Source organism: Rattus rattus, chromosome 5 (assembly GCF_011064425.1).
Source record: "Rattus rattus isolate New Zealand chromosome 5, Rrattus_CSIRO_v1, whole genome shotgun sequence".
Taxonomy (NCBI): Eukaryota; Metazoa; Chordata; class Mammalia; order Rodentia; family Muridae; genus Rattus; species Rattus rattus.
The window spans coordinates 2594295-2609760 of NC_046158.1; the positions used below are offsets into that span (position 1 = coordinate 2594295).

The 15466-nt window shown below is 49.6% G+C and overlaps 1 protein-coding gene across 7 annotated transcripts in view; it reads left to right on the forward strand.

Annotated features, from left to right (window-relative positions):
• The window catches only part of Garnl3 (GTPase activating Rap/RanGAP domain like 3), a 140690-nt gene that overhangs the window by 89839 nt on the left and 35385 nt on the right, over nt 1-15466 (forward strand). For all 7 annotated transcript variants that reach the window (XM_032902709.1, XM_032902711.1, XM_032902710.1 and 4 more), the window contains 6 exons: nt 174-272; nt 3024-3127; nt 7380-7488; nt 10025-10070; nt 10768-10874; nt 14783-14898. In XM_032902709.1, the coding sequence (XP_032758600.1) occupies nt 174-272; nt 3024-3127; nt 7380-7488; nt 10025-10070; nt 10768-10874; nt 14783-14898 (581 nt within the window). The remainder of the gene's footprint in view (nt 1-173; nt 273-3023; nt 3128-7379; nt 7489-10024; nt 10071-10767; nt 10875-14782; nt 14899-15466) is intronic.

Here is a 15466-nt window from a genome sequence, read left to right on the forward strand (position 1 = left end):
TTTTCCTTCTCTTGGGTTCCTGAAAATTACAAGACTTCCTTATAGCCCTTGGGTAGAGGCGATGCGACCTCATGCTTTGATACTGTGCACAGCAACCGTATCTCATTATCTGTGACCTCTTAGTGGTTAGAAAATGAGGATCAGAGAATTGACATCTGTGCCTTTTCTTGCAGAAATTGGAAGTGAAGCTTTTCAAAAATTTTTAAATCTCCTCGGTGACACCATTACTCTAAAGGGCTGGACAGGCTACCGTGGCGGTCTGGACACCAAAAGTAAGCATGCCCCTTGTCAAAATTAGTAAAATTCTGTTACTTATACACAAGAGAGGGGAACATATGAGCCAGAAGCTGGAAAGACTGAGGGTTATCCCCAGTATGACATGAACATGAGCATGGTCATCAACTCCAGTTCTTGGCTTTAGAAGAGTAATCAGCCCTTGGAATTCATAGGAAGCACCAGGAGACATGATCAGCCAATGCATAAACGAATGACATTTCCATCAGTGATGGACCACATCTGTTGTGGGATCTCGGGAGGTTATAGAACCTGGTAACACAGTCGCGAGTGCAGTTTGCCTCAGTGAGAGTCACACAGCAAAGCTGCCTTACAACAAAAGTCTCCATTGTCCCACAGTTGCCTTTACCAATGAGCACCATCTGTATGCCAGGACCGGGCTGGGCTCAGCATGATCCCTGCCTTGCAGGAGCCTATAGTCCCCTGGATAGCACAGGCGTCGCACGGATGATGGTTATGAAATAGATTGGCAGTCGGTGCCTACAGGATTGAGGAGGCGCAGAGAGTGCATGGGCACTTTGCCGACTCTGGGGATTACAGAAGACTTCTCTGGGGGAATGTGGAGTGATGAGTGGGGAACAGTTGGAGAGTCCTGAGAAAAGAATTTCAAGCAGGGAGCATCTGTGGAGTCCCTGAGGCAGGAAAGAACATGGTGTGTTCTAGAATCCAAGAGAGTGGCTGTCTGGCTGGAAGGAGCAGAAGGACCAAGAAGGTTGCAGTATAGACTAGAGAAGGGGAGGGGTGGCCCTGCAGGGAGTTTGAAGTCCCCTTGCTTGTCACTGAGTAGGAAAGCAGCCAGATCTCCTTAGGGCAGAACTGTGGGGAAGATAACCTAGAGGGAGCAGGCCAGGGGAGCCCCTAGAGAACCAGAGTCCACAGTCTAAATGGGGGACGGGGAGCTGTCATGGCTGGGGAACAGCAGGCTGGCCAGGAGACAAGTGTTTAAATCCCAGCTCTGAAGTAGAGGACTCTGGGGTGGAGGGCACAGGGTCCCATGATATTAAGAAGTGGAGATGAAGAGGAAGAAGGATTCTCAGCGGGTCCCTGGGTCTCTGGCCTGACGTAGTGGGTGGACAGCTGGGTGTGGAAGGGGAAGCCTGGGATGTTCGGAGGGGGCGAGAGGGCAAACTCAGGCTTGAGCCCCTAGGTCAGCTTCCAGCTGAGGAGCATTTCCCCCACATTGTGGGCTTCCATGTTTGCTATTTTGTTTGATCTTCAGTCAAGTCTCAAAGAAAGTCAGGCTCCTGTAGCCTAAATGTGACAGACTTCCTGTCCAGGTAGCCTGACTGCCTGACAGCCCCTCTTCCGGCGGCACACACAGTCAGAGCATGGCAGCAATGTGTGAGGATGGCTGTGGAAAGGCCTCGGTTACCAGCTACCCCAACACACTTTCTCACGTGTGTGATGTGTTCCTGAGCACCTGCGAGCTCACCACCATGGTCAGCTCTCGGCCTCACTGTAGGAGTCCTGACTACCATCTCCTGAGCTCTTCTGCTCACCAGGTCTTCTGCCAGGTTAAGTGCTTTGCAAGGACCATCTTGCTGAGTCTTCCCTGTGTTGCTTTTCAAATTAAGAAACAGGATAAGAGAAAAGCAGGCTGACATCAAAAGCAGCATGGAGATCTGGGGAGATGGCTCCACTGGTAAAGTGCTTGCCATGTAAGCATGAGGACTTGAGGTTGATTCCAGCACCCCATAATAAAAGCCAGGTGTGGGGGTGCATGCTTGTAATCCCAACACTAGGGAGTTGGAGGCAGGAGGGTTTGTGGGGCTCACTAGCTCTACTCAAGCCAAACCAGTGAATAATAAACAAACAAATATAGAGGGGGCTAGAGAGATGGCTCAGTGCTTAACAGCATTAGCTGCTCTTCCAGAGGACCTGGGTTCAATTCCCACCACCCACATGGCAGCTCACGACTGTCCATAACTCCAGTTCTAAGGGATCTAGTGCCCTCTTGAATTCCATGGGCATTTCACACACATGGTGCACAGGCATCCATGCAGGCAAAACACTCAAACACATGAAATAAACATAAATAACCCTTTAAAATATGTATCAGTCCTTGGTTCAGTCTGCCAAGCTTTGGAAGAACTTACACAGCAGTATATAGCGAACACTGCTCTAAATCCCACAGCCAGAGGTGAAGGAAAATCAGCTGGAGAGCAGGTGAAGACACCACTGCATTGGACCCCAGCCTCGCACACACGTGCACACATGCAAACACTAAGTAACACGCTTTAAAAATTAAATTACAGAAAAGGATTTACATCTGGGGAGGGAAAAGGAGTCAGTCCTTGCCAGTGAGAACTCAAGCTGGTCCATCTACATCAGAGGCTGTCTTTTTTTTTTTTTTTTTTTTTTGGTTCTTTCTTTCCGGAGCTGAGGACCGAACCCAGGGCCTTGCGCTTCCTAGGCAAGCGCTCTACCACTGAGCTAAATCCCCAACCCCAGAGGCTGTCTTTAATCACTGCTCAGTTCTTCAGAACCTCACCTTGATTTCGTGCTCATCACAGCTTGTGTGAACTGTATCCTTCCCCCAGGGCCACAGGAAGGGAGGGATTTTAGCATGAGAAGGCGCCTCGTGTGAAGTAGAGAGTTAACCTCCGGTGAGCCTCTCTCGCTCCCCACAGCTGATAAGCCCAAGTCTTTGAGAGTGTACGGTGAGCTGCATGTCTCCAGCCGCGTGCCCATTTAAACCGGGCCACTGACTCTGCCCTTGCGTTTTACAGATAACACCACAGGGATCAACTCGGTCTATACTGTGTACCAAGGGCATGAGGTCATGTTTCACGTTTCCACCATGTTGCCGTATTCCAAAGAGAACAGACAGCAGGTACGTGTGACCTTGGGCTCTTTGAGAACACAAACCATCACGTGACTGGATGTGTCTGATCGTTGCGGTGCTGTATCCAATTAGAGACGAGATGTGTTGGAGTGAGCTCCACTTCAGTTACTAGCTACCAACCTGGGCACTTTTCTACAGTCTGTGTGAACTGCAAACAAGGCATAGGAAGCCTGTTGTTCCTGGCTCTGTCCTCTTCAAGACAGGATCAGAGATATTAGCGGGCCTGTGTATGTACATGTATATACTTGTACATGTGTAGCTTTGACTAAATGTCTACACTGTGTTGTCATAACAAAACACCTGGAGCCTGGAGCACTATATAGAAGTTTATGTAGCTCAAAGTCATGTAGTTTCGAGAGCACTGGTATTTTGAGCTCTAGTGAGGCCCTCACAGTGGTTAGCATGTGGCACAGATATAGAAGAAATCACGTGGCATAGAGGAAGCATGAGAAATTCAGGTTAGGTTACAGACAGAACTAACTGAGCAAGAATGAACTCCCATGAGAAACTTGTTAACCCATCCCAAGACCTCATCACCTCACACCAGGCTCTCCTCTAATCTCCCCCCGCCCCAATCCCTTAGCAACTCCACACCTGGAGTCAGGTTTGTAGCACATGTAACTGAGAGACTGCTCAGATCACAAGGAGACACCTTTCAGACTGTTCTGTCTTCTCCCTGGGACGTCTCTGTCAGTGTGCCTTTGGCCTTGTCAGAATAGGAGTCTGGAACATTGTCGCGTGCCCAATGTCCCGCCAGCAAGAACGACGCGCGGCAACAGGATTCTTCTGCGAACAAGCCTTTACTGTGTTACAGCTCTTCTTAGTGTTACAGCTCTTCTTAGTGTTACAGCTCTCTTGAACAGGGACCCCGAGCAGCAAAATCGCTCGGCTTATATAGACAACAGTATGCTAATTATCTCTCAGGGATTGGTGGGGCTTGGATCACCCCACTACTTGTCCTCCAGGGATTGGCGGAGAGTGAATCACCTCATTAGCATAATAACGGTCAACTGACACCTGGTGCATAAACCGCACATGTGCAGTACCGCTGTTCACCACTAGAGGGAGCCCTAGCAATGGGACAAGCCTGCACATGCGCAGTAAGTCGTTTATATCCAGACAAGGCTGGATGTCGGCGCCATCTTTGTTTTGCCGCGCCGCTCTCTACAGAACATGAGATATGTTAGTATGCTACCTAGTTCTGTATCAACTTGGCATAAACTAGAGTCATTTGCGAGGAGAGAGCTTCGCCAGATTGACCTGTGGTGCATTTTCCTTTTTTATTAATTGATGTGGGGGCTGGCAGCTCATGGGTGGTGCCACCCCTGGGCTGGTGGTCCTGGTTGCTATAAGAACACAGGCTGAGCAAGGCATGGTGAATGAGCCAGTAAGCAGCACCCCTCCGTGGCCTCCGTGCCAGCTCCTGCTCTGACTTCCTTAGATGACGGAATGTGACAGTTGAAGGCTGAAGTAAGGCTTTTCCTTCCCACACTGACTTTGGTCAGTGGTGTTTTATCACACCCAAGAAATCCTAAGACAGATGGTTGTGTGGTGTTAGGAGCGGCTTTCAGATTGATGGAGTTAACCATGACTGTCTACATGGTCTGGCCATGCTGAGAATGTCCCCCAGAGTTCTCCTTTCCCAACTCAGAGGTTGGGAAAGGTTTTAGGAGAAAAAAATCCAGCCTGTTAGAACAGGTACAGCTAATATATGGGCTGCCGGTGACTGGCTTGGCTTTAATGCGTTGAGTGTTTCTGCCTGCGTCTGTACGTGCACTGCGATGTATACACAGAGACCGGAACAGGGAGTCTGTCCCCGGAGCAGAAGTCAGGGAGACCTGTGAGCCAGCACGTGGGCGCCGGGAATCAAACCCAGGTCCTCTGTGGGAGCAGCAGGCACCTCAGCTGCAGAGCCATCCCCAGGCTTGGCTTAGACAGATGAGGTTTGGAGAGTTATGCCCAGCTTGTATGACGCTTACCACCTTTCCATGCATCAAGAGAAGACGTTTCCATGAATAAATATCACCGATGTAAATGGACAGTTGCTCAGCGAACGAGTACAAGCTTCAAAGGGACCAGGAAGGCTCTTCACTGAGCATGTAAAATTCTGACTCCAGTAAAAGGGTGATGCGCACGGCGATCAGTGCCCTGGGGTGATACTGCAGAACTCGGGGAGAGGCACTCTGGGGAGAACATGCAGGGAGGGGTGAAATGGTAAGTGCTGTTCTGTGTCTGACTGGAAAAAGTAGCTGATGGGAGTCTCGTGGGCTATGGGGACCATGAAGGCATTGAACTTGTCCTTGTTTTAGGAGAGCTCTGGTCAGGTATATTGAAACAGGACGCACGTGTGGCTGAGACTTGCTGTGTGCAAGTTGTCTACGCTGGTTGGTTGGGAAGCCCTGTGTCTCTGCTGCTAGGCCTGTTGACCACATGGAAAGGGTAGAACGCACCATCTTTTCTGCCACCCTCAATGCTCTTGACCTTGTACATGTCAACAGCGGCATCAGAACACTTACACTGTGGGTTGGGGTTCAAGGGTGGAGTGCTTGTCTAACATGTGAGGTGCTGGGCTCAAGCATCAGAACCAGCACCCCACACACAGCAGACTCACAAGCTCCAGTGGAATGCCTTACCATCCTCTCTCCAACTCCCAGTTACAATGTGATCTCACACAGGCTCTGTTTCTTTCTCTTTCTTCTGGTGTCTGTGTTTCAGTGATACCAAGCAATCATGCACTGACTCGCACTCAGTTGTTCTCTACCCGTTAACTTCCTTACTGGTAAAGGGGATTATATGCCAGGCGTCAGGCAGGGACCGACCCTCCAGGAGTTTATGGTATGGAGTCGAGGACAGGAAGCATAACCAAGGGCCATTTGCACCAGGAGAGGACTAATCCGTATGAGAATGACATCCCTGGCTGGAGAAGGCGCAGCAGAGAAAAGCAATTGCTGCTCTTTCAGATGACCAGAGTTCGGTTTCCAGCACCCACATTGGACAGCTTACAAAATGCCTGTGACTCCAGTTCCGGGGAGTCTGATGTCCTCTTCTGGCTTTGGTGGACACACACACACACACACACACACACACACACACACACACACACACAAAATTTAATGCTATCACAAAACTTCTGTGGCTGCAAGGGAGAAAGAGCATGATAACTAATAAAAGTCAAGGAGGCCTTCCTGGAGAAGGTGCCATTTGCCTGAGCTTAGGCAGATAACTATGTGGAAGATGTTTGGCCATACTCGGCTAGACAAGGTAAATTGGCAAGTACAGACCATATTTATTACACTTTGCATATTTATTACTATGCTACAAACCACTCCAGAACCTACCAGTTGAAGGTTGGTTTCTTAATGCTCTGTGTGGACGACTCAGCAGAGAAGTCTTCTGCTGTCTCGTAGAGGTTCTCATCCACTGCGGTCATCCAGCAGCTGAGCTGGGATCATTTGGAAGCTCAATGAGGACATTGGCAGATTTGCCTTTCCCCACAGAATGGAGTCTCAAGGCCACTTCTGTGGCCTCTCAGTGACTTCCTCATCAACACTTCTGCACTGACTCAGGACCCCAAAAGTATATGTTCTGAGACGAAGGTGGCAAAATCCGATTGTCCTTTCATTTCTTTATTCATGACTGACGAATTTCTTCCCTATTCGTGTATATGTATGTATAACTGTGTGAGTTCCTTTGAAGCATGTGTGTGTGGTTGTCAGAAGAAACCATAGGGATCGGAGCCCCTGGAATTAGAGTCAGAGGCCCTGTGAGACAACTGGCAGGGGTACTGGGACCCAGGCCTAGATCCTCTGGGGCTGTAAGCACTCTTGACCACTGAGCCACCTATCTCTCTAGCCCCCTTCCAGTCCTTTTAAAAGCTAGTCTGGGCACTGGCCCACAGTTACCTTTGCTAAAGTTCATGCCAGACTGCAGCTTTCAGCCAGCCATAGTGAAGGTGAGAGCAAATAACTCCAGCTCTCAGTGACGGGCAAGCCAAAGAACGAGTGAGCATCCTTAGTCCTCCATGAGCTAACACAGGCTGGAGGAACGCAGGCCTTCAGGATGGCTGGGACTTGTAGTTGAGGGTTGTCGAGATGAGTCCTTCACTGGGCGAGCCCAGTGGCTTGTCAAGGCCACATAGAGGTTGGGCTGGGCAGTGGCTGTGGTGGTTTGCTAGAGTGTCTTGACCGAGTGTCCCTTGTCAGAGCAACTCTTCTCACCATATCATTTCTACTCCTCACAGGTGGAAAGGAAGCGCCACATCGGAAACGATATTGTCACCATCGTGTTCCAGGAAGGAGAGGAGTCCTCTCCTGCCTTTAAGCCTTCCATGATCCGTTCCCATTTTACACGTATCCTGGGTCTTCATAAATGTTCCAGATCAACAGCTTTACAGGCCCTCACAGCACATGTAATAGGCAGGTCCTGAGCACCTAGGCTGACACCCACCATTGGGCAGCTTTGACCAAGTGTTGCATTTTTCCTTCTTCCCCACCTCTGAGGCAGCAAGCAGGAATTCTCGGGAACTGTTTCATTGTGTTTCTCAATTTATACACATGCAGGGTTACCTTCACCACACCCTCCATTGCCCTCCCATCATCCTCCCTCTCCTGATCACCCCTTCTTCCCAACAAGGCCCCTCTGCTTCCTCAACTGTGTGTGTCCTACTGTATCTAACCAGGGATGCTTTTAAGGCTGGGGCAAGCGGTCATTTATTCGAGTAAAGGCAACTTAGCAGTGGCTACACCACTGAGAAAACAACTCTTTTTGTTTTTTAAGAGTTATTTATTTTATGTATGTGAGCACACCATCGCTGTCTTCAGACACACCAGAAGAGGGCATCAGATCCCATTACAGATGCTTGTGAGCCACCATGTGGTTGCTGGGAGTTGAACTCAGGACCTCTGGAAAAGCAGCCAGTGCTCTTAACCAGAAAATGATTCTTTGTACCTCAGCAGCCATTAACTGTCTATAGCTCTTCAGGGAGGGGCAGGGCCTTGGGAACCCCTCCCCATCCACAGTGGACATTGATGGCGAGTACAGGCTGGCGCTCTGGCTATGGGATTGTAGGTCAGAAGACAGTGCTTCACAGCTGACTTCCAGCCCTGCTGCCTCAGACCCCTGGGTGCTAGGATTGCAAGCACATGATGCCACCACAGCCAGCTTTGACTTTCAGGGTGCCCTCTCTTTCCTCAGGAAGTCTGTGAAATAAGGGGAGCTCCCTGTTATGCACTGGGAGTGAATGAATGTGACAAATCATCCTCTGGGAAGCTGATGTCAAGTATAAAATCTGTTGCCGCATGCCTGTAGTTCCAACACTCCGAAAGGCCTGGGCAGGAGGACAACAGGTTGAAGGCCAGCTGGGGCTACATAGCAAAACCTTGTCTCAAATATGAAAACAAAATATCTGGGCATGTGGACTGACACCTGTAAGAGCGGCACTCAAGAGGCTGAGGCAGGAGGTCACCATGAGAAATTATTCTAAGCCCCATAGTACCGCTAAATTGAAGAATGTGTCACGGTAACATTAACAGTATTACTCATGTCCCCTTATCCTGCTCAGCTCACTTCTAAAGAGTGCTCAGCCAGACAACCCCAGGGCATGTGTTCATCCTGGCCTGCCAGGCCTCAGTCATGGCCTACTTGCCATGGTCACAGGCCAGGAGAGCCAAACTCAAGGCTCTGAAGGTTGGCCACAGTAAGTAAAGGATGTCTAGTGGTCATTGTCAGAATGAAGTCTAGTTTCATTACTCCTGTTCCCAAGAAACCCCAGTAAAAATATTAGGAGACAGACCACTGTACATCAGGTGCCTGCCGACAAAACTGACTTGTCTCCTGAAGCCAGACAACAGAGCTTGCAAGGAAGTGTTTAAAAATTGAAATGGCCAAATTCCTTCCACAAGGGTAGGGAGTCGAACCTCCTTTGCTCTCCTACTAACAGCATAATGTCCCCCAGTCATTGGGTTGCAGCACTAATATTCCCCTTTTTGTGGTGACAGAAGACTTCTCTGAGGAGAGCCCCAGAAGACAAGGTGGCTGGGTAGCTAGAGACACTTTAGGGTGCTCTCTATTAGACATTCTCCATGTTGGCCTGGGCACGTGGGTTTCTGAAGGGAACCAAAAGGCAGTCAGTGTGAATTCCTCCCAAAGAGTACAGGAGTGGATGCACCTGAGGGTTGCTGCCTTGAGCCCCCGTCAGCAGCAGGGCTGGCGGCGAGAGATGAGAGCACGACTGGGCAGTTGTGGTATTTGACTTTCTTTTCAAAGAGTTTTATTGAGATCGAAGCCCTGAAGCGTATCATTTATCCTTTCTTCTTAAACTCCGGTGGAAGCCAGGCCTCCCACGTGTTCAGCAAGTGCTCTGCCGCTGATCCACACCCTCAGCAGTTGAGCTATTCTGGACACCTCCAGCTTTATCCCAAGCAGAGGCGCCTCTGCTCAGAAGCTGCCAGCAACCACATTGGCTCCGTCTGTTTTGTCTACCAGAGGCAGAAGGAGAGGGAAGGTGTCCAGCAGAAACATTTCGATTGTTTCCCCATTTCGGAATGTGTGGTGAAATAGATGAGTACCCCGTGTCAGGAACTGCTCTTCTGGTTCTGCTGGCTGCTGGGTGTTCGGTGGATTTCCTTAGACACTCCTCTGAGAGCTGTGGAGGAGCCACCTAACCTTCCCCCAGGAGAAGACTTCACAGACGCTGACACTAGATGCAGGGCTCCCCTGTGTGTCTGTCTCTTGTAAAGAGGTGGAGTTTTATCCCAACTTCAGAGCAGTAGGTGCCTAGCCACAGGGAGGCCTGCTCAATAACACTTCTGCAAGAAGGATTCTCAGAGCATGGCTGTTGGGTGCAAGCATCAAGGGTGTTATGAGTTGCCTTGACTGTCCCCACAGATATTTTTGCCTTAGTGAGGTATGACCAGCAAAATGACAACTACAGGTAGGTGATGACCTCGTCTCTAATTCTAAAATTTGTGTCACCAGTTGGTATTGGCCCTCAGATGACCCTGATGTGCTTTCTGCAGGGGTTCATTAAACACACTCTCACCTTCTAGAATATTCTGCCTCTCTTCAGGGAAGGTTTTTGTTCCATGTAGTATTGCTATGCACAGTAGGCCTAAGGGTCAGGGTTAGTTTACTGTTTGTACTTTACAGGGGAAATTGTCTGTTTGACCTTGGTGGGAGTGCCCCTTGCCCACTTGTCCTTCTGTTTCTCACAATGAATCTATTAGAAGGATGTTGTGAAAGTAATGTTAATTCCCACTATTTAGGGGAAGTGGGGTTGACCCTCAGCTCAGTTATTTACTGACCTTGAGGATCTGTGAGACGTCTGTCCCCAGGCACCTTGAGCCTGGTGTAGAATAAGAACACAGTTACCTCTGGCATGTTCCTGTTCAGCAGGCCTTGAAATCCAGAGCACCCACCTGGTATGCAGCAGCTGCTCAGGGCACCGTTGCTGTTGTCCAGCCTGTCCATAGGACATGGCCTCTCCCCTAGGAGAGAGCGCTCAGAAGTGACACAGGCTCCTCTGGGATGACTCCTCCTCACGTATTACATAGGGCGACACACTGACTTGTAAAAATGTTACTGATCCTTGAAGAAGAGAGCCAACTAACTCTGGAATGTTCTCTACATAGGCTGAAAATATTTTCAGAAGAAAGTGTGCCACTTTTTGGCCCGCCCTTGCCCTCCCCTCCGGTGTTTACAGACCACCAGGAATTCAGGGACTTTTTGCTCGTGAAATGTAAGTAGTCGTTTGGAAATGCTTCTCTGGCTGTTCCATATCCGAATGCGTTCTCCATACTCTCCCAGAACACTGCATACGGAAGTGCTGGTGGGCTGTTCACATTCGGTTCACCCAGGGCCCGTGTCTAGTTTCTGGTAACGTTAGGTAGGCTTTCTTCTGGGGCCTCATCTGCTCCTCAGTCCTGCCCACGACTTTGCAGCTTATCCCTTCACCACACCCAGTGCCGGAGGCCTCTAATGGGCCTGTGTGCCCTGGGTTCTGGGGCCGTCATCTGAGTCTCCATCATTATATATTTGTATACACACACACACACACACACACACACACACACACACACACACACACACATCTGTGTCTCTAGGAAGAAAAGTGGAGATGGGGAGCTATGGTTGTGATACACACTTAGGGACAGAGAGCTGCAGGCTGTATGAGTGTGCAGGCAGGTGGGTTGTGAGTGAAATGAGTAGAACCTTCCCACCCCAGGCCACAGGAGTCAGCGAACCAGAGCGCGTGCACCTCAGCTCACTGGTGACTCCCAGGGCCTGACTCTGAGCTCTCATCTTCTGTATGACAGATGGAGCCACACCATCCTCAGAGCATGCTTGGGCCCATCGGGACCTACTGATCAGTCAAGTCACTTGGCTTCACCCACTGCTGTCTCTTCATAGAAGCCTAGTCTGTCAGCCCTGGAGCTCCGGCAGTGCCAGTCTGTGCCCTCTGCAGCCGGCTCCAGTCTTCTGCCAGACCCAGTAGGGACTGCAGCTGCTTTGCTGGCATCCACCTGCCCCTCACACCCACACACACAGTGCCTAATTCTGTCACTGTTGCCATGTAGTTTGAGAGAATTTGGGAAAGCTCCTGTCCTCATTGAGTCCAGCTTGGTCACCTGGCCCCAAGGTGGCATCAGTTGAGCCCAGAGCCTCACAGAATCCCACATCAGTTCAGGCTCCTCAGCGTCAAGTCCTCAGTCTCTTTCAGAATTGGTCAAAACTAATGCTGCAGGCCAGGCAGGAACTGGATGGCACACTGTCCTTCCTTTGTTCTATCTTTTAAGGATTAATTGTATGTGTGTATGCTTGAGGGTATGTATGTGCATGTGTATGCAGGTGCCCATGGAGGCCAGAAGAGAAGGCATTGGGTTATTCCTCTGGAACTGAAGTTATGAGCTGCCCAGATCCCCTACTAGAGCAGGGAGTGGAAATTTTTTGTTTTGCTTTGTTTTGTTTTGAGTCAAGGTCTCATTCTGTAGCCCCAACTAGCTTGAATTTACTATATAAAGCAGGCCTTGAACTCACAGATCTGCCTGCTTCTGCCATTGAACTGGGATTAAATACATGGGCCGCTAGCAGCAAGTGCTTCTGAGCCCCTGAGCCCTCTCTCCAGCCTCCATGTCTTATCTATCCGTCTCAGTGGCACTTGAAAGGATAAGTGTCACTCAACTCCAGTCACCTGATACCTGCCACTCTTAGCCAAGCTGGCTGACAGTGGTCATCCCTCCAGGAACCCCTGCAGAGGTCTCCACATGCTTCACAACCTTCTCCTGGTAGAGGAAGCCATTAAGGGTGCACAGCCAGGTGCCCCCCACACTGTTAGCTCCCAGCTTTGGGCCACAGCAGGGTCTGGGGGAAAGCTCTGCCCCCAGCATGAGAAGCAGTAGACTATAAACCACTTGGCAAAGGTGATGATGATTCTGTTCCTTTCTGCATTTTCAAAACATCCAGCCAGACTTGGGAAATTCCATGTGGTTCACGCCCAGGCCATCAAATAGGAAGCAAGAAACAAACAGGGAGCAGTTGTTGCAGCCAGCAGCCAAAGGGAAGGAAGGAGCCAGGCCCAGTCGATAAGTGCTCTAGGGGATAGTAATAGCATGGCTAGGCCCAGGGCCTGCAGTGCTTCAATCCCAGAGGAATTAGAGGACAGCATTGGGACCCATCTGTGAGAGGAACCCATACATTAAGATGGCGTGTCCACAGAAGGTCTAGGAGAGGCACATCAGCACCCTCAGCATCTTAGGAGAAATGGGATTGGGGGCCAGTTGACCTGATGGTAAAGCTTTAAACATAGCTGGGTTTGTCTGGGTATAGGAACAGTGCTTTTATTCCTAGGAAGCTGAAGGCAGAAGCAGAAGGATCTCTTGAGTTTGAAGTCAGCCAGGGCTACATTGTGAAATGCTGTCTTTAAAAAATATATCTAGGTTGAGAATCATGGATGCTGGAGCACAGGTCTGACAGAGGAGGCTCTGCAGTGCTGGAGCACAGGTCTGACAGAGGAGGCTCTGCAGTGCTAGAGCACAGGTCTGACAGAGGAGGCTCTGCAGTGCTAGAGCACAGGTCTGACAGAGGAGGCTCTGCAGTGCTGGAGTATGGATTTGTAGGACCATTGGGCTGCACAGCCAACAACACAATAGAAGCCTGAAACTAGAAGGCTGTTTGAATCCCACAGCAGGTTTAGCAGAATGGAGGAAGCCAGCCAGGTTGAAAAATCCAAAATAGCTCTAAATGGTTCAGTCAAAACTCAGGTCTTTCCCTTCTATCAAAATTAGTTACTTAAAATGTAGTTTGGGGGCCAAGCATGACAGAAGCAAGTGGAAATTTGTGAGCTCCAGGACAGTAAGGGCAATGGAGAGAGAATCTGTCTCAAAGGAAGGAAGGAAGGAAGGAAGGAAGGAAGGTAGGTAGGAAGGTAGGAAGGTAGGAAGAAAAGAACAGGTGGAAAGTAGTTTTCTGAGATACTAATGGGAAACTCTTCAAGAAAGGAAAAGAGAACACCTTGGCATGCACACTTCAAAACCCCCTAAGAGAGGTCATGTAACCCACAAGCCCGACTTCCCCAGCACACAGAATGTATCTAGGGAACACCTTGTTCTCAATGGGTCCTGTTTTCATTCTTCTTCCCATTGGCCCTCTGTAGGAGAAAACTAAGGTAACTACTTACCCAGCTCCGTGTGCCTAGCACTGCACTGTGTAATGCACTATCTCACTTAGATGGCAGCAGCCCTCTATAAAGATAGGATCATACCCCTTGTGTAGGGTAGAAACTGAAGCCCCAGAAAGGTAGAACGAAATTGCTCAAGACTCCACAGCTACCAGGCCGTGGTGTGCACACCTTGAATCCCAGTACTTGGAAGGCAGAGGCAGGCAGATCTCGAGAGTTCAAGGTCAGCCTGGTCTACAGAGTGAGTTCTAGGACAGCCAGGACTTCACAGAGAAACCCTGTCTAGAGGAAAATAGAAGATCAGATCTGCTCTCTGCTGTGGAAGCTTACTGTCCCACAAGAATGGGAAGGTAAGCATGCCTACAGGAATATAAATCCATAAATCCATACTTCAGATTTTAAACTGGAAGCATTCTCCCATGAAAGGCAGTTAAACCAATGACATTGCAGGCAACTTCTTTGGTCAGTTGAAATCATGGTGGCAAAATACCTGAGAAAAACAATGGAGAGGAGGGAAAGGCTGTTTGACTCGTGCTTTTGGAACCTTCAGTTGTCACATGGGTCTGTCACTGAGAGTTTGAGGTAAGGCAGAGCATGGTGGCAACAAGGCATGATGGAGAAAGACTGCTCACCTCATGGTAGCCAGGAAGCAGGGAGAGCAAGAGAAAGGCAGAGAACAAGATCCCTGTGACCTGCTTCTTCAACTAGACCCCATTTGCACATGTCTCCACTGCCTGCCAATAATCAAAGTATTAACCCACCAGGAGACTGGCCACTGATGAGAACAAGCCTTCATGGACTACAGTAACTCCCAGTGATTGGGTCGACCAGCTGGGTCCATGCCCTTCCCATATTGGGAGACACTCCGTACCCAACCATAATGCTAGCATTCACTGTGCAGACTCTGCTTGAAAAGAACACTCTTCAATAGCTATTAATGACAGTAACATGCCTCTTTTCATTTGTGTTAGTAATTAACGGTGAAAAAGCCACTTTGGAAACCCCAACCTTTGCCCAGAAACGCCGGCGTACTCTGGACATGTTGATCCGCTCCTTATACCAGGATTTGATGCCGGATTTGCATAAGGTACCTGGGTTTCCTTTCTCCTGTGGGGGTTCTGGAAGGCACAGTTCTAACCATGGGCCCTGGGGAGAGCTGGGTTCCCATGGTACTTGCTGCCTAGACTGCCTCGAAGTGACCTGGAGGGTCATTGAGCGTCTGTGTGAGAACAACGTAGTCCTTTCAAAGCCTGTGAAAGTGGGCTTAGAGATGGGCACAGTGTAAGTCAGCCCCTCCAAGCCAACGCTGAGTGCTGGCGGTGCTGTCCTTGGTGCTAGCACCATAGAGCTAATGACCTGGCCAAAATACTGATTGTGAAGAGAAAAAAGAGACCAGGTGCCTTCTTGGGTCTCCTAGTGGTTTTCTATCTGCCTCTATAGTCGCGCACTGAAACTCTTGTCTCCACTGATGGAAAGCCACCTCATGCTAGATATTTTGTAGGCCCAGAGCATTGTGTACACTGATAACTCTATCCTCTCTTGTCACCTCTAGCGTGTGTGCTACTTAGGAGGTTTCCAACCTGAGTTTGCTTCCAGGACCCACATGGCAAAAGGAAAGAGCCAACTCCCAAGTTGTCCTCTAACTTCCATCACAC